General features: G+C 40.5%; 1 protein-coding gene across 7 annotated transcripts in view; it reads right to left on the reverse strand.

Annotated features, from left to right (window-relative positions):
• Positions 1-993: 993 nt before the first annotated feature.
• LOC137635197 (G patch domain-containing protein 2-like) overlaps positions 994-27,403 on the reverse strand; it is a 784,198-nt gene continuing 757,788 nt past the window's right edge. For all 7 annotated transcript variants that reach the window (XM_068367662.1, XM_068367664.1, XM_068367658.1 and 4 more), the window contains one exon: positions 994-2,534. In XM_068367662.1, coding sequence (XP_068223763.1) covers positions 2,383-2,534 — 152 coding nt within the window. In that variant the 3' untranslated portion in view covers positions 994-2,382. The remainder of the gene's footprint in view (positions 2,535-27,403) is intronic.

The following is a 27,403-nucleotide window of genomic DNA, read 5'->3' on the forward strand; positions in this document are numbered from 1 at the left end:
ATTTTGAAGATTTGAAACGGTACACCGGATGTTAATCTCCTACAGTCTTTAAACATCATTATTTAAAATCCTTGGAGACCCTTAAATTTGTGGCAGTGACAGCTGGGAGTATAATTCCTCTGTATAGAGACGAACTATTGTAACTAGGTCCTTCTTTCTTTCCCTTTTTTCTTTTGATCTTGTCTCTTATAAGAAGCGGATTTATCCTGCCTTGCCTACTCCCCCTACCGTCCTTTGTTGTGATTTTGATTTACATCCTAACCTCAGTTTACATTGTATGATTTGCATTTGTAATTTTATTAGTTGTAATGGCATTTTCCTTTTTGAGAGTTTACCCAGTATATCTATCTGTTTTGTATACCTTGTGTTTTATGTTTGTAAATATCTTGGTGTTATTAAACTCTCTTTTTTGCATTAAATGTTTTTGGTTTGAGTTCCTTATCTTTAACTCTTCCCAAGCTTGAACCATTTCTCTGTTATGATTTCACGGAGCGACACAGGTCGAGCCCAGAAAAGGGATTTTGATGAAGGAAAAATCTATTTCTGGGTGAGGAACCTGTGTCGCCACCAGTGAACCCACCCTTTTCCTTTTTCCCTCACCCTGGTTGGTCCAAGCTTTAGGTGCTGGGAGGAATGAAGATAAGGGGTGGGAGATGTAGGGGTGGAGGGGGATGTTGATGAAGGAGAGGTCTAATTGGTGAGGGATCTATGGTCGTGGTTCAATCACGCCCCAGTTTTCTATACCAACACTCAAAGAGTGAGTGGGCTAGGTTTATTCCTGGCATTCCATGCATCTCTTTTTTCTCAGGTATATTCAGCAATAACTATGCCTTAGAAATGGTGCTAGAGGAGCATTTCACTGGGTGACACAGGTTCCTCGCCCAGAAATAGATTTTTCCTTCGTCAAAATCCCCTTTCTGGTATTAGGCCACAAGCTTTATACTATGATTTTTTTTCTTAACAAGAAAAAATTGATATGTGTTCAGTATACAATTTATTTCATATCAAGTTCCATTTTATTATATTAAAAGACTTGTTTACAGATTTATCAAGTTTATCTAATTTACAAAGATGGAATTATCTTGCTAAAAATCTTTATTACTGGATGGTATTACATGTCAAAGGCTAACTATTGTACAATGCTTAATATTTAAGTCACCAAATTTGAACCAGCATTTGAGTGAAACTATTTCAGTTAGGTTTTTATTTATCATTGTTTTTTGGTGCTCGTCCCTAGAGATTTCTGATTTTACTGTACAATACATTTCGTAAATCTGAATGCCTTTACTCAATTTATAATTTGTAATATTAAGCATCTGATACACATTGAGTCCAACCTCAACACTTAACTTGTAGCAAACCCATAGCCACTATTCAGACTAATTTTTCTTCTGTATTGTGACTAGTCTCAACAAGTGCTGGTTTTACACTGATTTCTAACCCTCTCCTTTGCATCACACTTATGATGTCTTACAAACATTAATTTCACTTACTTTGATTCTACTCTTAACACTAGGTTATCTGCATACATCAGCTACCAGTGGCCAACTTTTGCCTTTTAGTCGTATCGTTCATTAACATAAAAACAATCCAAGATACTCTAAAGGAATTAGTCATACTTGGTGACAAAGTACCCTCATAGATGTCTAGGAAGTAAAGCTCAATTAGTATAGTGATTTATTTCTAACATGGTTTCTTATTTCATTTATTCTGTCATTTGGGATCACTTGTTGGAAGTACAACACATAGTCTAAAATTACAAGAAGAAAGATACAGTAGCTGTTGATGACAAATCCCAGAAATCAAACTGCATATCAGATAATTTACAAGAGATATCAGAAAATGCTGCATAAAAGCACTGCTACTTTGTCAGAGTAGTCCTAATAAAGCATGATCATATGCTACAAAATAGTACAATGAACTTGAAATACCATTTAAAAGTAGTGCTACACAGCCATATTTACAACTGAATATCTTAAGAAAAAGATGACTTTCAAGCTTTGAAAAAACTCACTTTCTCAACCGAAGTTCTAGAAGAAAAAATTTGCGTATAAATCTTAACAAACAATCATCTTGCAAAATATGCAAGCTTCTAAAAATTAATATTAAATAATAATTTTTTTTTATGAATCTTTAAAAAATATGGCAAATCATATTTAGCAAATAATAATCTATAAAAATGGATGGCTTTCCATAAAAATGGGAGGTCATTACAATATCATGGGTATGTGAAAACTAACAAATGTTTTAATGAAGATGTCAGCAGAAAGTAATTCTCTGAATAACCTTCGCAAGAATTGATCACAGAATTACCAACTGCTCCTACATCAGGTGGCAGTGTGTTTTGAAAGATCTGGGACCTACAATGTAGATTACCAATCTTTATAGAGTGCAGTCATGAAGACCAAGAGAGGTAGGAGATGGCAGTGGATCTGGTTCTGAATCAGCTAGTCTCTCGGACAATGAGTCTGCACAGCAATCACCTATATCATCCTCCCAGCTGACTGTTGGTAAAGGAGGTCGAAACGATGTGCCTGCAAATATTTTGTTTTTAGAATTGCTTATAGCTTTAAGAATAACATGTAACTCTCTAAGCATTTTAAGGAAAACATTTTTTAAGTAAGATCTTTAATCCTGAAAAGGAAATTCATATTTATCATATCATAGTCATATAATATAGAGATAGAATTTTGACTTCATTGGACTTATGAAAATGCATAGAAAAATGTATGATGTGTTTGAAATCGACATAAGTAAAATATCCTTCTGCTGTATATGAGATTAGTAATTCAGGTGTTAGTAGCAGAATTTGTTATACTGTATGTCGATTTCAAACACATCATACACTTTTCTAAGCATTTTAATAAGATCAATGAAGTCAAAATTCTTTCTATGAGGGCTGAAACATTTAGTTTTTATTCAGATAAAAATGAAATCCAGCTAAAATTCTATACATCACGCTGACTGAAAGACATATATACTGCATATAGAAGGATTTGGTAGAAAGAAAACAAAGCTTGAACGTACAGTATTTAAAAGTTTCTAATAATTTATTGAAGTAAAAGTTAACATGCTTGGAACACTCCCTCCTGAACAGGATGAAAAAGTTCAAGGTACACAATAAGGCAATATGCCCAAAGGGGATGAGGGAAGAAAGGTGAAAGGATAAATAGTCAATTTATTTTAGCGAGGCAGATTTGCACAGACTTGTGGTGGTGCGCTTTTAGCTCGGAAAAGTTTCCTAATAGCTGATTGGTCGGAAGTATTTTTGTCCGAATACCATCATTGTTTTCAAATACTTGACAAGTAATGTGAATTGAAACTTATTTACTAATACAAATTTCTCTCTCAGATATAAGATTTTGTTAATGAATAATGTTAACGAATAAATATATTATAAAGTATCATGATGATAAATCTAAATTTAATAATACCCTCCAAAGTCAACGACAGGAGCTTGTTTTAGGATGCATGCCGCATAATTTTGTAACTTTTCACACATTTTAACACAAATTGGGATAAATTACACTATGCATAAGAAATGCATGTTACTATAAACTTTCTTTGAATACAAGAATCTACTAAAAACGCGGAATTAATAAAACTCGCTATTGGTGAAATAACGATTAGGTAAAAGCAAGTGGGTCCTGGGTAGAGGGAGAATTCTACCCTGAAGAGCGAATGGAAGGGAGAAGGAGGGGTCTTGCAACTGTAACTCGGCTGCGAAATTATGAGTTAGTTTAATTGTGATTTTTATGCAATTTATGCAACACTACAACATCCTCAAACCGAAAATATTGCTATTAATAAAAGCTAAACCATTACAAAAAATAAACCATTTCTATAAAGACTTATATCATAGGCCTATGAAGTAAGTCCGCATAGGAAGGGATAAGAGAGAGATGTCAGCTGAGATGTTGGAACACACACATATACACGAGTGTCTGTACATCACTGATTAATTTAGCATGTGTATAAACTACATATTTTACACAATACAGTAATACCTTGAGATACGAGCGTCCCAACATTAGAGAAAATTGAGATACGAGGAGAGTTCCGAGCAAATTTTTATCCTGGGATACGAGTTACAGTAGTTCCCTATGCGGCTGCCAGGTGGCCGCGTGTGCAAGAGGTTCCTCATGAGGACAGCATCGCTCAGTCTTTCCCGTCGGATCTCCGAGCATTGGCCGTATTGTTTTTTTTTTCTACGTGTTTTTTTGCGTGAATCAGTGCATGATTATTTAAATAAACAATGGGTCCAAAGCAAGTGCAAACAAGGGTAGTGAAAAGAAAAAGCATATGATGACAATGGAGATGAAGCATGAAATAATCGCAAAACATGAGTGGCGTAAGAGTGACTGAGCTGGTGCGCCAATGTGAAAGGAGTACATCGACTATATGTACCACCCTCAAGCAGAAGGATGCTATAAAGAGCATGAAGCCTTCCAAAGGAGTAACCATCCTTTCCAAGCTGCGTAGTGATATTCACGTCGAGATGGAAAGGCTTCTTCTAATCTGGATAAAGGGGAAACAGTTGGCGGGAGATAGCGTGACAGAGACGATCATATGTGAGAAGGCCAGTAGAATCTATGATGACTTGAAAGGGAAGCAAGCAGCCGAGAAAGGGGAGACTTCGACGCCAGCGGAAACCTTCAAAGCCAGTCGTGGCTGGCTGGATAATTTCAAGAAACGGACTGGGATACACTCGGTTGTGAGGCATGGGGAAGCAGCAAGTTCTGACGCGAAAGCTGCGGCGGACTTCGTCACAACCTTTGCCTCAGTTATCGCCCGACATGGCTTCATCCCCCAACAAGTCTTCAACTGCGATGAAACTGGCCTTTTTGGGAAGAAAATGCACAGGAGACTTTCATCACGGCAGAGGAGAAGAGACTACCGGGCGGGCCATAAACCCAAGGGCAGCCGATTAACTCTAGCCTTGTTGTGGAGGATTAATTTTTGTTTTATTTTTATTTTTTGTTTGCCAAATCCAGAGAGAGAGAGAGAGAAAGAGAGAGATTGTGTCAGCGAGCGAAAGGTAGTTAGTGTATTGATTGTTTGTTGTGAGAAAGACTGTTGGTATTAATGAGGTTGTTTGTTTACCTTTAGCTAGGTTAGGACAGTAGTAAATGTTTCGGAGCGAATGCTTTTTGATTTGACTGCTGTTAGAGGCGGTTGTGTGTGTGAATGCTGGATTTACTTTATTTGATTCGACCAGCGTGGAAGTGATTAATTATTTATTTTGAGCTGTGATTCCTCCTTATAGTATTTGTTCCTTTGAGAGAGATTTTATTTTGTGGAATTGACTGTTGATGACCTGGCCTGTAATTGATTTTGTTTGTACTGCTCTTTTTGACTGCACAACCATTGATGACCTGGCCTGTTTATTAAGAGTTCGATTATTATTATTATTATTATTATTATTACTATCCAAGCTACAACCCTAGTTGGAAAAGCAAGATGCTATAAGCCCAGGGGCTCCAACAGGGAAAAATAGCCCAGTGAGGAAAGGAAATAAGGAAATAAATAAATGAAGAGAACAAATTAAAAATAAATCATTCTAAAATAAGAAACAACGTCAAAACAGACATGTCATATAATAAACTATCAACAACATCAAAAACAAATATGTCATAAATAAACTATAAAAAGACTATGTCCGCCTGGTCAACAAAAAAGCATTTGCTCCAACTTTGAACTTTTGAAGTTCTACTGATTCAACCACCCGATTAGGAAGATCATTCCACAACTTGGTCACAGATGGAATAAAACTTCTAGAGTACTGCGTAGTATTGAGCCTCGTGATGGAGAAGGCCTGGCTATTAGAATTAACTGCCTGCCTAGTATTACGAACAGGATAGAATTGTCCAGGGAGATCTGAATGTAAAGGATGGTCAGAGTTGTGAAAAATTTTATGCAACATACATAATGAACTAATTGAACGACGGTGCCAGAGATTAATATCTAGATCAGGAATAAGAAATTTAATAGACCGTAAGTTTCTGTCCAACAAATTAAGATGAGAATCAGCAGCTGAAGACCAGACAGGAGAACAATACTCAAAACAAGGTAGAATGAAAGAATTAAAACACTTCTTCAGAATAGATTGATCACCGAAAATCTTGAAAGACTTTCTCAATAAGCCTATTTTTTGTGAAATTGAAGAAGACACAGACCTTATATGTTTCTCAAAAGTAAATTTACTGTCGAGAATCACACCTAAAATTTTGAAAGAGTCATACATATTTAAAGAAACATTATCAATACTGAGATCCGGATGTTGAGGAACCACCGTCCTTGACCTACTTACAATCATACTTTGAGTTTTGTTAGGATTCAACTTCATACCCCATAATTTGCACCATGCACTAATTCTAGCTAAATCTCTATTAAGGGATTCACCAACCCTAGATCTACATTCAGGGGATGGAATTGATGCAAAGAGAGTAGCATCATCTGCATATGCAACAAGCTTGTTTTCTAGGCCAAACCACATGTCATGTGTATATAGTATGAAAAGTAATGGGCCAAGAACACTACCCTGTGGAACACCGGATATCACATTCCTATAATCACTATGGTGCCCATCAACAACAACTCTTTGAGATCTATTACTTAAAAAATCAGTGCTAAGAAACGACCCACCCACTCCCAACTGTTTCAGTTTGAAAACAAGGGCCTCATGACTAACACGGTCAAAGGCAGCACTAAAATCAAGGCCAATCATACGAACTTCCCGACCACAATCAACGGATTTCTGTACAGCATTGGAGATTGTAAGAAGGGCATCACATGCTCCAAGGCCTTTACGAAAACCAAATTGCAAACTAGGGAGTAGATGATTACCTTCAGCAAACCTATTAAGACGTTTTGCCAGAAGACGTTCAAAAACTTTAGATAATATGGGAGTTATGGAAATTGGGCGGTAATCAGTGGGACTTGAGCTACCACAAACACATTTACATAGAGGAGTAACATTACCAATTCTCCAACTAGTGCTAAAAGCTCCTCTTCTTGCTAACTTGCGCAAAATAACAGATAACTTTGGAGCCAAGAAATCTGCTGTCTTTATAAAAAACAAAGGAAAAATACCATTTGGGTCTACACCTCCATAAGCATCAAGGTCCATCAACAGAGCTTTAATCTCACGAGATCGAAAAGCTAAACTAGTTAGTTTAGCCTCAGGAAAACAGGAATGAGGAAGTTCAAGTTTTTCATTACTCTGTTTACTGTCAAAAACATCAGCCAAAAGGGTTGCCTTTTCCTTTGGACAGTGAGTGACTGAGCCATCTGGCTTAAGTAAAGGAGGAACTGTTGCATCTACACCAAAGAGTGCAGATTTAAGGGTAGACCACCATTTATGTTCCTGAGTTGTACCAGAAAGTGTTTCTTTTATGGTTAAATTGTACTCCTTTTCAGTTGAGGCATAAACTCTCTGAGCAAAAGCTCGAAGCTGAGTATAGTTGTTCCAGGTCAAATCTGATCTGTTACCCTTCCAAAGGTGATAGGCCTCCTGCTTCTCCAAAAAAGCACGTCTACAATCATCATTGAACCACGGTTTGTCCTTCACTCGGTACCTTAGCACACGAGAAGGGATACGCCTATCAATTATGTTGACTAGATTCTCATTCAAAGGGACAACAGGATGATAATGATGATGATGATGATGATGATGATGACGATGATGATTATAACTACCACCCCAATCAGTGAGGCAGTTGTGGCAAATTGCCACCCAGTGGACTGTTGACCACAAAGCTGTGATAGTGGTAGTTTGCCGTAAAAGACAGTCCGCTTTCTGTTGAGGACAGTGTTAGTGTCCCATAAAAGATATATTTATTTTTGGTGTTGGTGTGTGGTGTAAATTAAGTTGGTTAGGGTTTTTTTTGTGTTTATTTGAATGGTGTTTATTGTATACTTAGTGTTAAGTTTTTGGATGCAGTTGATTCTAGTTTTAAGTGTTAGTTTTTGAGAATATAGTTTTAAGGTTATGTTTTTTTTTTTTTTGTCCTTTTGTCTAAGAGTCTGGTTTTAGATAACGTAAGGGGAAAGTTTGTTTTGTGGAGACAATTGTCAGTAGGTGTGATTCAGGGTGTGGGGCTTGTTGTTGCAACATCCTGCCACATTATTTTGGCGCCCGAACAGGGACTGCCGAGGTGGGATTGATAGCTGGACTATTAGACGAAGGACTGAATAGGATAAGATATTAAGAGTTAAGACTGAAAATTGAAGAGCATAACAAATTATTAAGGGAGGAATTGCGGCTGAGTAAGGAGTGTGAGGAGAAGTTGCTGCATGAGAATAAGAGGTTAAGTTGTGAGAATGAGGAGATGCAAAAGGAACTGAAAGTGCTAAAGGGAACTGTAGAGAGAGTGGAAGAGGGTGTTGAGATAAGTAAGCGTGAGAATGAAGAACAAATGGAAGCTATGATGGGGCAGGTAATGGTAATGATGAAAATGTACATGGGTGAAAGTGCAGTCAGAGGAGCGTCCTCAGCTTTGGGTAAAGGGTTCATAGTGGGAGAGAAGGCTAAGGTAAGTGATAATGGGAAAGGAAGTGATAGTGATAGTGAAGTTAAAGGGACTAGGTATAGTAAAGATGAACAGAAAGGTAAGAGGAAAGATGAAAGGAAAGGTAAAAGTAATGAGAAGAGGGAAAAGAAGAAAGGTCATTATGAGAGTGAGGATGATCGTGAATGGGTGAAAGTGGTAAGAAAGAAAAAGGGTAAGAAGGGAATGATTAAGGATAGGAATTTAAGTGTTGAAGTGGATTCATTATATTCAAATGAGGAAGAAGGCAACAAGGGAGTAGGCAGTGAAGATAGTGAGAATGAAGTTGAAGTTTGTAAGACAGTGTTTATGAGAGAGGTACCGAGGTGTGAAAGGTTCAATAAGCATAGTAGTAGGGATGTGTATGATTTTTTTAGGGAGTATGAGAGGTATTGTCAGGATAAATATGGTGATAGTAAGAGAGTTTGGGCTAGGGAGTTAGAAGAATATTTGACTGGGTATTTGTTGATGATGTATGGTGTGATAATGAGTGTAAGTGACGTTGATTATGAAAGTGTGAAAAAGAGAATAATTGAGCAGGTAAAACATATGAAAGGGAGTGTTAGGTATAAGCGTAAGAATGATTTTGATGAGGCACGGATGAATGCAGGAGAAGCTATATCAATGTATGTATGTAGGTTGGAAACTTTAGCTAGGAAGAATTATGGGGATGAAGGTATAAATGAGAATAAGGAGTTAATAAGGAAGTTTTTGGTGACTGTACCTGAGAATGTTGCTGAGTTTATTAATTTGAAACAGAAGGAGAAAATGAGGTGGACGAAAGAAAGACTGACATGGGATGATATTTTAGAGATAGTTGAGAATTACGAGTTGGATAGGTGTATGAAAGTAAATCTGTGAGTGTAAGAACTGGAATGGAGGAAAGTGTGACAGAATTTGTTAGTGTTAGAGATGCTGTTATGAGAGGGCCAATGAGGATTGCTGATCAAGTAATAGATAGGAGTGTTAGGGCAAGTAACGGAGGAACTGCGCAAGCAAATGGTGGATTTAGGCAGGGTAATTGGCGCAATAGGGATAGGAGTGTGAGTGTGCAACGAGGTATGTCAAACAGTCGTGTCCGTGATGAAAAGTGTTATAGGTGTGGGAAAGTAGGGCATAAAAAGAATGAGTGTAGATGGGCGTTAGGAGCATGTTTCGGGTGTGGAGAGACAGGGCATCGTATTAGTGAGTGTAAGAAAGAGAAAGGGGTTAAATGTTATTGGTGTGGTATGACTGGGCACATAGCGAGTGGATGTTGGAGTAATCGTACAAATGTGATTTGCGGCAATTGTGGTAAGGACGGTCATTATGCTAGAATGTGCAAGGAGTGTACTGAATGTGGTGTAGATGGGCATATAGCTAGAGTATGTAGGAAGAAGGGATTAAGTCAGCCAGGATGTTCGGGAAACTAGAGTGTAAGAGGGTTCAGCTGGGTGAGTCCTCCTGTGTGTGTGGAAGGAATAGGATCAATGTTCATGAGAATGGGATGAATAATTGGTTGGAATTGTGTAAGTATGAACCTAGTATGCATGAGAAGTTATGGCTGGAAAATAAGCAATTAGTCTTAGTTGAATATAGGAAAAAGTGCAAGGGAAATTTATAGGCATAGGTAGGAACCAGAATAAGCATGACAAGGGTGAAAATGTACAAGTGAGTATGGAAGATAAATGTGTTAATACCGATGAAACGTGACTGAGTATGAATGATACTTATAGTGTGTGTGGCTTTTCGTTAGATGATGTAAAAGAAAGAATGAATAACGCAAGAGTGAGAGATAGGAGAATGATAAGTAGCATGAATGAATCTTTTGCTAAAGTTGAGAATGTTTTTGATGAAATGGATGAACTATTTACAGAAATGAGTGTAATTTTAGGGCCAGACGAGAACGAGGTAGATATGATTGTACATGATATATTAGATGATAGGGATTTAGATAGGAATAGTGTTAATGTAGCGAATGATTGTGATAAGGAAGAAGTGAATGAGAGAATGTATGAAGGCCCAGTTACTTGGAGTAGAGGTCCCATTTCTGACTGCGACTGGGTAATGAGAAAAATAATGTAAGTGGTTGTGTGAAAATGTTGAAGGATTTGGCAAAGTAAGGGGGGAGGAATGTGGAGGATTAATTTTTGTTTTATTCTTATTTATTTTTTGTTTGCCAAATCCAGAGAGAGAGAGAGAGAGAGAGAGAGAGAGAGAGAGAGAGAGAGAGAGAGAGAGAGAGAGAGAGAGAGAGAGAGAGAGAGTAATTAGTGTATTGATTGTTTGTTGTGAGAAAGACTGTTGGTATAAGTGAGGTTGTTTGTTTACCTTTAGCTAGGTTAGGACACTAGTAAATGTTTTGGGGCGAATGCTTTTTTATTTGACTGCTGCTAGAGGCGGTTGTGTGTGTGAATGCTGGATTTACTTTATTTGATTCGACCAGCGTGGAAGTGATTAATTATTTTTTTGAGCCGTGATTCCTCCTTATAGTACTTGTTCCTTTGAGAGAGATTTTTTCTGGAATTGACTGTTGATGACCTGGCCTGTAATTGATTTTGTTTGTACTGCTCTTTTGGACTGCACAACCATTGATGACCTGGCCTGTTTATTAAGATTTCGATTGATGATGATGATGATGATGATGATGACGATGATGATGATACGATGATGATTATAACTACCATCCCAATCAACGAGGCAGTTGTGGCAAATTGCCACCCAGTAGACTGTTGACCACAAAGCTGTGATAGTGGTAGTTTGCTGTAAAAGACAGTCGGCTTTGTGTTGAGGACAGTGTTGGTGCCCCATAAAAGATATATTTATTTTTGGTGTTGGTGTGCTGTGTAAATTAAGTTTGTTAGGGTTTTTTTGTGTTTATTTGAATGGTGCTTATTGTATATTTAGTGTTTAAGTTTTTGGATGCAGTTGATTCTAGTTTTAAGTGTTAGTTTTTGAGAATATAGTTTTAAGGTTATGTTTTGCTTTTTTTGTCCTTTTGTCTAAGAGTCTGGTTTTAGATAACGTAAGGGGAAAGTTTGTTTTGTGGAGACAATTGCCAGTAGGTGTGATTCAGGGTGTGGGCTTGTTGGTGCAACATCCCGCCAGATTGTGTGCCAATGCCAGCGGTGACTGTAAGATCAAGCCACTGCTGGTGTACCACTCTGAAAACCCACATGCTTTCAAGAGCCAAAGGATCTTGAAAGAAACACTGTAAGTGATGCGGCGCGCTAATGCTAAGGCTTGGGTTACCCGGCATTTCTTCATAGAATGGGTTAATCTGTGCTTTGGTCCGGCACTCAAAAAATATTTGGCGGAGAAAAACCTGCCAATGAAATGTCTCCTGGTCCTCGACAATGCCCCTGGTCACCCTCCTGGTCTCAAAGAGGAAATTCTTGATGAATTCAGGTTCAACAAGGTCCTTTATCTTCCACCCAACACCATGCCACTCCTCAAGCCCTTGGACCAACAAGTTATTTCTAACTTCCAGAAACTGTACACGAAGCATTTATTCAAGAAATGCTTCGATGTCACAGACAACACCACTCTCACCCTTCGGGAATTTTGGAAGGAACATTTCAACATCGTACATTGCCTGAAAATTATTGACGATGCATGGCAGGGTGTCACAAGACGAACTCCTAATTCAGCGTGGAAGAAATTGTGGCCAGCTTCCGTTGCTGAGAGGGACTTTGAAGGGTTCGGTAAGACAGACCCTGATGACCCCGAACCTGTTGTGATGGATGAAATCGTGTCTCTTGGAAAGTCCATGGGGCTGGAGGTAGACGAGGCAGACGTGAACGACCTTGTTGAGGAGACCACAAAGAGCTTACGACACAGGAATTGATCGAGTTCCAAGAGATGCAACATTCGGAGGTGTTGCAGGAGGAGGAGGTGGAAGACGAGGGCCGCCTTTCTACGGCAGAAATCAAAGACATGTTAGTGAAGTGGCAGGAGTTTTCTAATTTTATGGAAAAGATACCCGGACAAGTTGGCGAGTAGTCGTGCGTTAGCCTACTGTGACAACACTTGCATGTGTAATATAGGTAAAATTACATGTTTAAAAACATGACCTAAGAGGTCAATATGGAAGAGGAGCAAGTGTGAGAAATGCCATAGTCATGTCATAACCAGGATGTTAATGCCAAACCTCAGCAATGTAACATTTTTATGAAGAATAAACACAAATACGAATCGCAAGAAAGAGTTGTGTCGCCACCGGATGCAGGTGTCTTCCTATATTAATGTTTAGTTTACATTATGTGTTTAAATGCTGAGATAACTGACTATACGATATCTGTGATATCGATATTTTAGCCAGTTCTTACAGATATCATACGGAATGGTCATCCGACCAAACCATCTATACTCCTGTGATGGAGATGTTAATAACTGTTTTTAAAGGAATAAACTATTTTAAAGTTAACTTACCTAGTCTTACTTGAAGATGTAACATACCAAGTCTAATATACAACACATTGAAGATGACATTTGATGGGAACCCGAATGTGTGTTAATAACAGTATCACACCAATACATGTGTCATTTTCGCAACATTTTGAAGGGGAGACAAAAGCAAACATCCCTAGATAGGTTCTTTTTAAAAAGGCCGTCAAAAAGTGCAGGTGACAGCGGGGCAAAAAGAGCCATGCCGGAAGAAGAAAAATAAAAAAATGAAAATGGAAACAAAATGTAGAATTAAGTTTAGTGTAACATAAGATTAACATTTTATTTCTGGGCTCTACCTGTGCCGCTCCGTGAAATGCTCTTTTTGCATCATTTCTAAGGTATATAACTGCTATGAATTTACCAGAGAAAAAAGTTGAACCCAGTTCGCTCACCTATTAAAGGTGTCGGTATAATACTGGGGCATGATAAATCACAACCAGAGGTCTCGCACCATTTAGATATCTCCTCTTCAATATCCCCGTTACAGCAAGGTGCCGTTCAACACCCACCACCGAACGCTACTACAACCAACTCAACCCACGCCAGTGACGTCACTCCTTTTCATAGCATCATGGCTTTCGCTGTTGTGTTTTTCGTTGCTGTGTTGTCGGTGGTTTTTTCTCCGCTTTTGTGCAAGATGTCGGATTCCCATATCTCCCCATCTAAGTTAAGTACCAGATCTATGAGTTTTGAGCTTTTGGAGGTAGCATTGCCCTTATTTTTACTTTTATTAAAGTTTTTGTTTTTTCTTCATTCGTTGGCCCCGCTTCACGGCAGCCATGCTGGCTTGCTGCCGCCTTCGCTCGTTCTTAACGTCTTACAATTAGTCTTCTATACTGATTGTTTTTCGTTTCGAACCTTTTACAGTGGAGTTTCTCACCGATTACACCTTGTCATTATGATATTATACTACGTATCATAGATTTTGAACTTTAGGTTGGCTTGCTTGCTTGCCTTCAGGAGCGTTCATAGATGGTTTTTGCTACCGCATTATGGTGTTTTTTATCCAGTGTTTATTACTTTTACCACCTAGTTATGTTTTTCGCTTTTGTTCGAGTGGGACTCTCGCTGGGCAGTTTTTATTTTAGTTTTGTTATCCTACCGATCGGCATCTACCCGATGTAGAAGTTATGTTGGCCCCCCTGTCCAGTTCGGTTCCTACCCGCGCTGGAGGGCTCGGCTGGTTATTCTCTCCCTGCCTTTCCCCTGCGTCCCTCTCTTACTATTTTATTCTAGCTTACGCATGCCTTATACCCTAGTTCAATGTGTCACATTATTTTATATTATTTTACATTTTATTATCCGTATATGATCATTCCGTTTTGTTATTTTCGTGGTTCCATCGGTCAGGTTGGTACTCCTGTCCTCCCTCAGTCCCATGTGATCGCCTCAAGCTCCCTATTGGCTAGTTCTCGCTGCCTCCTTCTCCCCCTATCGGTGTATGGCCCCCCATACCCTCATCCCCACTCCAGGGATACCTCACGTCTCTCAGAGACTTTGGAGTCAGCTGTTTTGCCTTACGGGTCGAGTCCTCTCGTTCCCCAGTCTTCCCCCAACCCCCACCCCTCCCATCCCTCTCCCGGGATACCTACTGACTCCTTTCCCTAGTCGGAGCCGAGAACAACTAGCGAGGTTTTAGTCTAGTATGCTCACTTACATGCCTTGTCGTAGCCATTTCTCCTCCGCCGCTCTGATTGGCCATCGGTTGGCTGGGGAGATCTCGGCTGTGTATTGGGTAATTCAGCGTGATTCCCTCCGTTACGTTCCGCACCTCACGGAACCCCTACGATAGTAGCCCTTTTTCATTAGCGGGGAATCTCGTTAGAGTTTTTATTTATAGAGTTTTATTGAGTTTTGTTATTGCTTATTGTCTAAGTTCGTTAAGGTCCTTGTGGCTGGCGGGGAGTCTTTGGCTCCTCCCTCCCTCCCTTTTCGACTCGCCTACCCCGGTAGGCTGGTGGTACCCCCGGGTCCACCTCAGTTGTCTCCCCTGAGCCAACGGTATAAAATATCAATATTATTATAATAATTTATTCTATACTTCCCCAGTACCGACGGGATAGTATATCTCCCCACATTCTTGACAATGCTTTTATTGAATGATCATAACTAAATTCAGATTTGTTTTACTTCTCATTATTACCTATGCTAAGTTTTTTCCACCCCCGATTATTATAACGGTTCGGAATGTTATTCTTAGTTTCTATCCCGGTTTTATACCGGTTTAATTTTAGTACCCGGAGCACCCGGGTTCCCCTTGGGATACTAACCTACTATGGGATACTTATGTATCTTTATTATTACAGGTGGTCCGCTGTCGGATGACAGCCTGTGCGGCCGTACTCCAGCAAGCGTGCGGCCACGATGTTTGCAGGTCGCATGCCCACTGTGCTGTCCAGGTGGACGACCTGATCGTCTGGCATCCTGACAACTGCGTAGTCTGCTACGGGCTGGTCTCCACGCTCACCTCAGACTCGGTAGGTGTTCCTGTCGTTACTATCTAGATTTACTTCGGATTTAATCCCTGGAATTTCCTGTTATTTCCATGGTAATCTCTGATCGAATTAACCTACATTTTTTTTTACACTTCCTTCGTCGAAGTCACTTTGCCATTAGTAACGGTCTATTTTCTTTCTGAGCTCTCAGTCTTCTAAGACCTCGGCCCTGGCGACCCTTAAGGTCTGGGTCGGCGGGTTCGCCTGCAACGTCAAGGCCAAGAAACCGTACGTTTTGTCCGAGGAGATGTGTAACTTGATTTACTCCAATGCCAAGACCTCGGCTGCGGTCCCCAAGGACGTGGCGGACCCCATCATAGCCAACATTAATGAAGCCTTGCTCCTATCTGAGGACCAAGAAGTGATGGGTGAAGCAATCGTGGAGGACGTCGCGGCCATCAACCTCGGCATCGAGCCTATGGCTCTCGACGAGCCGGAGCTAGGTAGGGAGGTAGGTGAGGCAGATAGTTCCCGGGCTAAGATTCCTCTCCTTAGTCCGTCTTTTTCTACTTCCTCAGCTAATTCTTCTTTTCAGGGTTTCTCGGGGAAACACGGGGCTGATATCAGGCCACGTCCGGTTACCCCGAAGGTTAAGTCTCAACGTAGACCTTTGCTGAAGACCCACAAGTCTTCCAAATCCCCAAAGTCAGTCAAGGCTTCCTCTTCTAGAGTCCCCAAAGACTCAGCTGTCGCCTCTTCTTCCTCTCATGGATCGAGAACGAAGACAGCCCCCACGACTACCCCGGTGGCTTCCTTTGATCCGGACGCCTTTTCCAGCAAATTACTGGATCAGATCGGTTCTATGATGACGTCCCTCACTGAGAGAATGCAGAACCAAGAGAGTCTCATGGAGAGCCTCATGCGTTCGGGGTTGCCGCAACAACAGCAGTACGCCATCCCGGACGCCTCTAAGATCCCGGAGTTCACCAAGAACAACCCATGGAGAAAGGCTTTGCACTCTCCTTTCAAAGATGGCATGCTGACCATCGAGGGATGTGGCACCCGGCCTATCGAGGACTTCGAGTTCTACCCGCCGGGTCTCCAATTCCCCTTCCCCGGTTTTGCTCGTCTGACCGAGGAGGCTCTTGATAGACTGGATAAAGTTCCCAAGGAGACGGTGTTCTATCCGAAGGAACAGGCCCAGTCTACCTGGGTTCGGACACTGAACGAGTGGGAGTGTGTGAATACCATGCTCACACCCCACAAAAGCTCCTACACGATGTTCGTGGTAGACGAGCAAACCCCCACTCCGTGTGCCACCAAGATGATGGACCTAGCCCATCAAGCCATCAACGAGGACAAACAGTTACCGCAACTACGGGAAATGGACCTGACCTCCCTCCTGTTCCCGGGAGATCACGAGTGTTGGCATAACGCCCCAGCCACGTTCACGGCTGGCAAACTAAGCGCTGACTGTGCTTCCACACAGTTTAGCGAACGTCTTCCCAGGCTTCAGGATTCTTTGATCCGCCTCGAGTTCGAAGCCCGGGCCAGGCTAAGCAGGTCAATTAACTCAGCTACAATGGCTGAGATGACCGCCTTAATGTACGAGGAGGAGCCCCTCTTTAAGGTTCTGACCAAATCCCTGCTTCTGACCTTGCTAACCGATACCTACGACTTCCTTGCAGCCTGACGTCGTTGCCGTAGACACGTCTTGTCTGAGGCCACCATCAGACATGAGCCTAACAAGCTCATTAAAGCCCCGATCTGGGGTCCTGACTTGTTCCCGGAGGACCTCGTTAACAACGTCCTCAGCGAGGCTGACAGGGTCAACCACAGCTTCAAGGTTCGGTGGGGCCTAGTCCCCAAACGAAAGTTTGAGCATGCCAGCACCCAATCTCGAGGCAAGAAGAGGTTAAGGCCCTTCCAATCCTCCCAAAACCGACAACCACTTCAGTTGGTCCAAACCATCCCGGTGTCGCAGGGTAGTCAACCGTCTACTTCATAGGGACAACCCCAACAGCAGTATGTGTTGGTCCTTCAGGCTCAGGTAGCAACGACCTCGTATGCTACCTCCCATGCCTTTAACCCCACCTATGAAACCCAAGGTGTGTTCCAAGGTTACCAATGCGCCAGAGGCTCGGGTGCGAGAGGTACTTTTCACAACAGAGGTGGCGGAAGGACTTTCTTCCAAGGCAGAGGGTTCCGTGGAGGCCGAGGAGGCAAATCCGCAGCGAACCATTGAAAATCCTCGGGTAGGGGGAAGACTACATATTTCGGAATCGTTGGAAGTTCAGCAATTGGGCTTTCAGCATAATTTCCAAAGGTCTGGGGTGGAGTTGGATAGAAGGGCCCCCTCCACCAACCAGTTTCCATCAACTTCCAACGAAGGAGCTAGCCTTATATGCAAACGATCTATTGCAAAAGAACGCAATCAAAGAGGTAAATCACTTAAAATTTCAAGGTCGCTTGTTCAGCGTGCCAAAGAAAGACTCAGACAAGCGAAGAGTAATCCTGGACCTGTCCCGTCTGAATTCTTATATTCGATGCGACAAATTCCACATACTAACCGTCTCTCAGGTGCGGACCTTACTTCCTCGTGGGGCCGTCACCACCTCTATAGATCTTACAGATGCCTACTATCACATTCCGATAGCAAGGCATTTTCGTCCGTTTCTAGGCTTCAAACTAGGCAACCAAGCCTATGCATTCAAAGTAATGCCATTCGGACTCAACATAGCACCTAGGATATTCACCAAACTGGCAGAGACAGTAATCCAAGAATTGCGAACCCAAGGAATTCAAATAGTAGCTTACCTAGACGACTGGCTTATCTGGTCAGACAACGTCGAGAACTGCCTCACGGCAACAAACAGAGTAATAAAATTCCTACAACAGTTGGGGTTCCAGATCAACTTCGAGAAATCTCGCCTGGTCCCGGAGACCAAGTTTCAATGGCTGGGATTACAATGGGATCTACGTTCTCATACGCTATGTCTCCCCAAAGCCAAGAGGGCGGAAATAGCAAAGAACACGAAACATTTTCTCAAGGACAAATTGACATCCAGGAGAAATCAAGAGAGAATCCTGGGCTCCTTGCAGTTCACCTCAATAACAGATATTGTACTGAAGGCCAGACTGAAAGATATAAACCGAGTATGGCGCTCCAGGGCAAACGAAAAATATCGAGACAAAAGAGCTCGACTTCCACCAATTCTGAGAAAGAGACTTCAGCCATGGACAAAGGTCAGAAGTCTGGCAAAGTCAGTTCCCTTACAATACCCGTCTCCAAGACTCGTCATTCACACAGACGCCTCCTTAACAGGCTGGGGGGGATACTCCCAGTACAGGAAGGTCCAAGGACTATGGTCGACGGTATTCCGACAACTTCATATCAATGTCCTAGAGGCCATGGCGGTATTCCTAACTCTAAAAAGACTGACCCCAGCCAAGAACCAACATATAAGATTGGTTCTACACAGCGAAGTCATAGTCCACTGCATAAACAGAGGAGGCTCCAAGTCAGGCCACATAAACCATGTGATTGATGTTAGCAATATTTTCCATGGCAGCATCGAACCAGTGGCATCTGTCAGCAGTCCATCTAGCGGGAGTGGGGAATGTAGTGGAGGACGCACTTTCGAGGACAACTCCACTGGAGTCGGAGTGGTCACTGGACCTAAAATCATTCAAATGGATCTTATCTCAGGTTCCGGGTCTCCAGGTAGACCTGTTTGCAACAGAGTCCAACCACAAACTAGAGTGTTACGTAGCCCCCAACCTGGACCCTCAGGCTTATGCCATAGATGCAATGTCGTTAGACTGGAACACTTGAGAGAAAATTTACTTATTCCCACCAATAAATCTGTTGATGAAAGTGTTGGACAAACTCAGGACTTTCAAAGGCCAGGTTGCTCTAGTAGCTTCCAACTGGCCCAAGAGCAATTGGTTTCCCCTGTTGGTGGAACTGGGTCTCCACCCTCGACAGATACCCAATCCAATACTAACACAAGTAGTACAAACTCGCAATGTGTTAGCTTCCTCAAAAATTCAGAGTACCCTAACTTTATGGACTTCATGACGTCAAAGAGGTGCAGATATTGATCCTCAAAATACCCTATTTTTAAAATCAGATAAAAGAGAATCCACCCTTCGACAATATGATTCGGCTGTTAAAAAACTTGCAAAGTTTTTAAGGGACTCACAGGTTGAGTTGATGACTATGAATCTGACAGTAACCTTCTTCAGAACTCTATTTGAATCAGGCCTAGCGGCCAATACAATTACTACAATTAAATCAGCCTTGAAAAAGATTTTCCATAATGTTTTTAATATTGACCTTACAGATTCATACTTCTCATCAATCCCGAGAGCATGCACCAGATTAAAACCATCAACTCGCCCTAGCTCAGTTTCCTGGTTTCTGAATGATGTCCTTAAGTTGGCTTCTGACACTCTTAACGAATCTTGTAATTACATACCTTTATTAAGGAAAACCTTGTTCCTAATGAGCCTAGCTTCTGGCGCCAGAATATCAGAACTTTCAGCCTTGACTAGAGGTCCAGGCCATATTGAATTTCTCTCGTCAGGGGAAGTCCTTCTCTCCCCTGACAAAATTTTCTTAGCTAAAAATGAGGACCCCCAGAACAGATGGTCCCCCTGGAAGATTGTTCCACTTCCTCAGGATCCATCGTTATGTCCAGTACACACTCTGAAAGCCTACTTAAATAGAACTTCCATCAAGTCCTCAGGGCCCTTATTCATTAGAGAAAACAGAGGAACCATTACCCTGAAAGGAATCAGACAACAAATTTTATATTTTATTAAACAGGCTAACCCTGAATCATTCCTTGACGTTCATGATATACGAACTGTAGCTACTTCAATTAATTACTTTCACCACATGAACTTTGATGAACTTACGAAATATACAGGCTGGAAGTCTCCGACAGTTTTTAAACGCCACTATTTAAAACCTTTGGAAGCCCTAAAATTTGCTACAATGGCAGCAGGGAATGTGGTTCCTCCTGAAGGTAATGAGTCTTAATCACAATGTCTTGCTCTATCCTCCTTCCTCCTACCTGCCTTACTTTTTGTCCCTACTTTAGTTTTTGGTTTTGTTTTTACCTGAGCTACACCCTTATGGTGTAATCTTATTTTATCATGTCTGTTAATAGCCTTACTCTCCCACGAGTTGATTTTTGTTGTTTTTACCCTCAGGATTGTAAATTAATTTTGATCTTGCAGTTTGTTATTTTACCTTGCATTCACTTGTCATCCCTTAGTTTGGGATTTTTTGCTGTATTGTTACTTACCATTCTATCTTTTATGTTAAGGAAGTATTTATTCACTGGATTCCTAGTATGTCCTATTTCTTTGAATTAAACCATGTTTTTGTTATTTTGACTTTAATTTACTTTCCCCTCAGGTATTTGTTCCAAGTTTTGGGACCATTTCTCTTGTACAATTTCACGGAGCGGCACAGGTAGAGCCCAGAAAAGGGATTTTGACGAAGGAAAAGTCTTTCTGGGCGAGAGACTTGTGCCGCCCAGTGAACCCTCCCTCACTTCCCACCCAGCATGGGCCCAAACTTGGGTGCTATGAGGAGTGACGTCACTGGCGTGGGTTGAGTTGGTGGTAGTAGCGTTCGGTGGTGGGTGTTGAACGGCACCTCGCTGTAACGGGGATATTGAAGAGGAGATATCTAAATGGTGCGAGACCTCTGGTTGTGATTTATCACGCCCCAGTATTATACCGACACCTTTAATAGGTGAGCGAGCTGGGTTCAACCTGGCATTCCTATGCAACTTTTTTCTCTGGTAAATTCATAGCAGTTATATACCTTAGAAATGATACAAACGGAGCATTTCACTGGGCGGCACAGGTCTCTCGCCCAGAAATAGATTTTTCCTTCGTCAAAATCCCTTTTTTAAGTGTCTGTACAGTAAGCTAATTTCATTTAAGTTAAATCTAAAGTTGAATTTCATTTAAGTTAAATTTAAAGTTAAGATTTGGTTACGTAGTGTTACAAAAGTGCTGCGTACCGAACGTGTTGCCGTCAAGTCTCCCTCCTCCTCCTCCTCCGCACACATCGCCATTAGCCGCTACTGTCTGTCTCGAAGGTAAGAACTCCATAATAATGTTACATTTCATTGAGCATCTTAACTAGTTCATAGCTTTGTTATTTTGTTAGCGTAGGATGTTGATTACAACAATTAAAAACATGTTCTTCCTCCGTAATATACTGTTTTTAGGGTTTTTTCAGAGGGTGGGAATGGATTAATTTTTTTTAGTTGTTTTATATGGGAAAAATTGATCTTAGATACGAGCAAATTAAAATGCAAGCTTGGTCCCGGAACGGATTAAACTCGTATCTCAAGGTATTACTGTACGTAAGAATATAAACCTTTACGAAAAAAATAGCACACCCTTTTTATACAGACTTACATCATAACCCTATGATGAAAGTCTATATAGAAAGGGATAGCTATTTTTTTCGTAAAGGTGTAGCTTTTATCAATAGCAATATTTTCAGTTTGAGGACATTGTAGTGTTGCATAAACTGCATATAAATCACAATTAAACAAATTCATAGTTTCACAGCTGAGTTACAATCGCAATACCCCTCCTTCTCCCTTCCATTTCCTCTTTGGTTTTTAACAGTAGAATGCTCCTTTTACCCAGGACCATTCTTAAGTGGGTCCTGCTTTTACCTAACTGCTGTTTTCACCAATGGTGAGTTTTATCAATTCCACGTTTTTAGTATATTCTGGTATTCTAATTAAGTTTATAAAATCATGTATTTCTTGTGCTTGGAGTAATTTACCTCAAAATATGTGAAAAGTTACGAAATTATGTAGCATGCATCCCAAAACAAGCTCTTTTCATTGACTTCAGCAGGTGTTTGGTTATTAAGTTTAGTCTTACCATCAAGATACTTTATAATATATTTATTCGTTAACATTATATATTGACAAAACCTATATCTGAGGAAGAAGTGTGTATTAGTAAATAAGTTTCGATTCACATTACTTGGTAATTATTTGAAAACAATGATGGTATTCATACGAAAATACTTTCGACCAATCAGCTATTAGGAAACTTTTCAGAGCTAAAAGGCACCCCTGCGAGTCGGTGCAAATCTGCCTCGCTAAAATAAATTGACTATATAGTAGTACTACATATCCAAGTAGACTATTTCAATGATGAGGGATAGCCAGATACTCGGGCGTAATCAAATACCATTCTTATGTTTTGGTATAGCTCAAATCAGAAGGTTGATAGGAAAGCACTCATTGAAATAGTTTGTATTCATGAGCAACTGTTTAAAATTTTTGGAGTTGTTCAACATCAGAAAAAGTTCTCTTATCTTTTAGGCATAAGTACTTTGTAGGAAGATACCTAATAATGGCTTATTAGTATTCTGATTAACAGCAGATTTCAAAAGAAAATTTATAGGGGCCAAGAAAATCTCTAATCTAACCTTCTGAGACCCGATTATATCAAGTAAATTTCATCCCCTGAGATTCTAATGTTATACACAGAAAATAGAAGTGTGCTGAGAGATGCTCAAAGTATCTTCCTGAAAAATGTGTGTTTAAAAAGAACTATTACCAAGCCACCTCTAAACGAATGAAAATTCATACAAAGCTTACAATTGTTTGCCTTTCTTGACATGTTATAACATAAAATATAAAAAATTATATCTTTAAGGTAATATATCAAATATATATCTAGAAAGGCAATTTAAAGAAAATTTTCATGGGGATAAAAAGAATTTACATATCTACTATTTTGAATATTCATTTATGCAAAGTAAAGGAACTTCTGTTCCAGGATAGCACCAATTTTTCATTTGATGAGTTGTGATTTTTCTTGGGTTTAGAGTAACTTTGAATACAGTACTAACAAGTTGAATTACAAGAAAAAAAAATGAATTGGTTTTCAAGAATTGCATCAGTCAGGGAGTAAATATTTTGCACTGTACAGTATAGGCATTTTTCATGGACAAACACATACAAGACTATCATGCAGTGTGTAGAAGGCAGTCACACGGAGCCCTCATAGTCTTAATGCTGTGTACACCACTTGATCTTTATTTAAGTTTGTCTCGCATTAGCTTGCATCAACCTCTCAGCTCAGTCTCTTCCACTCTCTGAGCAGCATTTGTACAAGCATCATCTGGTCAGGGTGTCTTTGGAATTGTTCTCTGTTGATTTGTGTCCCCATGCTCTTTGTGAAGTTGTGATTGCTATTGTTCATTCATAGAATTTTTTCCTGTGATTTAAAGCTAACAGTACTGTATCCACAAGTATTATTACAATAGTGCATAAGATGACTATGAAAGACAGTAAGAAGCAAATTATCACCATAAAAATTAAAAAAGAAATTATCGTGAAGTATAAAAAAAGGTATGTGTGTGCTGCCCAGCCTAACAAAATTATACAATTTGTACAATTCTGAAGGAAAAAAAGATATTAAAACAATTGACATTGCAAAAGGTGCTGAAATTGACGAAACAAAGGCCATGTTATAAATTAGTGGGCTGCGGCCGGGTATATCATGCAGACTTACTAAGAGTCAACGATCCTGAAATAAATGGCCATGCCATGAAAAATTGCTGGGCACCACTCCTTGTCTTGGTTCTGGGCAAGGGGACCCCACAAGTGATACATACTTCAGGTAACATTTTTCTATATAAGCATTATTACATGTTTGAGGATCAGATAAGGTTTTGTATGGAAAAAAAAATGACTAAATTTTCAAAACTATTTTTCTTAACTATACAAACCAGAGTTCTTTACATAGAAGAACGATAACAGCGAAGCTGGGTATACAGCAATTAAAAACTTAATTACTGGGTCTTAACGACCGACAGGTAGTTACCTACCTCTAGCTGGAAGGTGACCATCCCTCAACTGGCTCACTGAAAAGTAGCTTAGAAAGCAGCTGGGGCTTTCTAGGGGGTTGGTGTTGGCAGGAAAGTATAGCAAGTATAATAACTTAGGTTTGTATAGTTAAGAAAAATACAAATGACTAAAGAAAAATTTGGTCATTTGTTCCTAGGTGGGAGGAAGTCCTTATTCTAACTGGGTGGAACACTTATCCCAGGAACTCGAAACCCCAGCATGTACTGTGTGATGCAGGATTAAGGTTCTGGTTACCATGTGTACCAGTGGTTTGACTGTCTATGTCTATGTCTATCCATCGAATCAATGACAACTACTGCTTCCTTAAATAAATATGGTGATGATTAACTTAGTGTTGCTGTCACTGAAGCCATTGTGTATGACCATGCAGACCAATCCTAGACCCACAGACTCTACTATATATCTGGCAGGTCCAGATGGGGTTCAGAGGGAAGACTCCCATAGGATGATTTTGTCTTCGTTCCCTGCATAACTGTCTTGCTAGGATTCTTTTATCTTCCAGTCTACAGTATTTACCCCCCGCACTGCAAAATGAACGCAGTGCGGGCATTTCTTAAGTGTTGTCTTTTTTATCTTTATATCTTTTCATTTGATCCCCCAGGTTTCCACGTGCATTAGGGAGCTGTCCATACAAGACCTGACAAGGGAGGTAGTTACGGCATATGTATAATATGTCCAGTCCATCTCAACTTTATTTTTTGCTCATACGGCCCCTATGCTGATTGATGTTGTAATATGGTACGTTGTAGTATTTCTGTATGAGGGACTTTATCTCTCCATGTTTTTCCAAGGATGTGTTGTAAGCATCTAATAAGGAAGGCTTCCATAGGTTTTATGTGGCAACGGTAGACAGTCTGGGATTCTGCACCATATACAGTAGTAGGGTGGAGAGGCATAGAGCTGCATAGACTGAGATTTTAGTATCCATCTTTAGGTCGTTGTTATCGAATAACTAGACCAAAGGCATCCAAAGGATGCTGATGCTTGGTTAATTTGGGATATGATTTCTTCATCTATGTTGTGCTTAATGGAGAGCACAATGCCAAGATAAGTGAAACTTTCACTTTGTTTGACATTTCCTACATTAATTTGGAATGTTAAAGGCTGTTCATTATTATTTCTTTGAGCAATCACTTCTGTTTCAGCAACATTTATTTTAAGCCCTATTGCTTGATAGATGGAGGAGACTGTTTCGAGAGACTGTTGGAGAGCCTCAGGTGTGTGGGCTACTACGCAGTCATCAGCATATTAGAGTTCTAGATGTGCTACTGTGGTTTTTTTTTCTGCCTGGAGATGTCCGAGCTTAAAAAGACTACTATCCAAGCAATATTGAATTTTCACATCCTCATTAGGATGTTAGACTCGATTGGCTGAGCAGAATGACCACTGTGAGATAGAAGTTGAAGATAAAAGGAGCCAGGAGGCATCCTTGTTTCACTCCAACTTGGACATTGAAGAGTTCAGTTTGCTGCTGCCAATTTTCACATGAGCCTGCATATCATCATGCAGTTTCTTCACGATGTTGATGAATTTGGGTGGGACACCAAATTCGGAGAGAGCACTCCATAAAATTCACGATCGAGTGTTTGAAAGCTTTGGTCAAATCAGTGAAAGCAGTATACAGATCCCTGTTTTGCCCATATTTTTCTTGTATTTGACGTGTAAAAATCATATCGCAAGTGCTCTGATCCCCACGAAAGCCACATTGCAATTCAGGAGGCATGGTCTCTGATAGTCTTGCGAGTCTCGAAACCATAATTCTTACTATAATTTTACCAGCATCAGCAAGGAGGGATATTCCTTGATAACTGACACATATTGAGCAATCTTTCTGTTTATAGATTGTAATTATACCAGGGTGTCGGAATTCTTTAGGGACTTTTTCAAGAGTCCAGATGGACAACATAAGACTGTGGAGGTGCTGATGGAGTAGGTATCCTCTGTCCTTGAAAAGTTCAGAGGGCAAGCCATCTGGTCCAGGGCTTTTATTATTCTTTAGGCCTTTGGTGGCTTCTTTAGTTTCAGTTAAGGTGGGCTGGTCATCAAGAGCCATTTCTGGAGGTAGCACTGGTAGGACGCCTTTGATGCCAGGTTCTGTAGGGTTTCTTTGATTAAGAAGCGTTGGGCCGAATGGCAAAGAATTTCTTGTTTATCTTTCAAAGTATTCCTTCAAATGACTGAGCAGGTACTACATTACGTTTTATCGGTCCATAAATCGATTTATGCTCATTGTAGAAACAGTGTTAGACATTTCTATCTGAAAGAGACTGCAATTTTGTTAAGTGAGCAAACCACCAGTTGTTTTCCATGTTACATAGCACTCTCTGAGTTTCAGCTCTAAGGTTTTGAAATGTAATCTTTAGTGAACAGGAGCTCGGGTTTGATAAACAAGCAGCATGTGCTGTCTTCTGCCTTTTTGTTGAACCAGTTCTTGTGGTGATATGTGGAGAGTCCCAGGGTTTCCTCTGCCGTATGATGGATCAGTACTTTCAGGTTTGACCATTTACTATCGATATTTATATTGTTGCCAGGCTCAACAGGTGGAAGGCGAGATGTATTATCCTCTATTGAACTGCGATAATTTTCCCTTGTATCAATGTTTTTTAAAGCAATGCAATTCAGTTTCTTGGCAGAAGGTATTCAAGGGGTCTGCGGTCTTACTTTGAGACTTATTTGGGTTCGAATAAGGTTGTGGTCTATTGAATATTGGGCACCTCTCATTGCTCTAGTATGAAGCACTTCCTTTTGGTCATGTTCTGTGACAAGCACAAAGTCAAGAAGAAGCCACTGTTTTGACCTAGGGTGCATCCACAAGGTTTTGTATTTATTCTTCATCTGGTATAGGGTGTTGGTTATTGCCATGCATTCTGAACATTGGGACAAGAGTCTGAGGCTATTGCGTTTCCTTTTGCCAATGCCATGGTAGCCCAGAACTACTTCCCAAAGATGTTGGTCTTTCTCCACTCTAGCATTAAAATCACTTAATAAAATCAATTTATCCTTACGAGGTGTTCTGCGAATAGTGGAATTAACTGTTTCATAGGAGTCCTTAACAGCATCA

The sequence above is a fragment of the Palaemon carinicauda genome, unplaced genomic scaffold (genome assembly GCF_036898095.1).
Source record: "Palaemon carinicauda isolate YSFRI2023 unplaced genomic scaffold, ASM3689809v2 scaffold10, whole genome shotgun sequence".
Taxonomy (NCBI): Eukaryota; Metazoa; Arthropoda; class Malacostraca; order Decapoda; family Palaemonidae; genus Palaemon; species Palaemon carinicauda.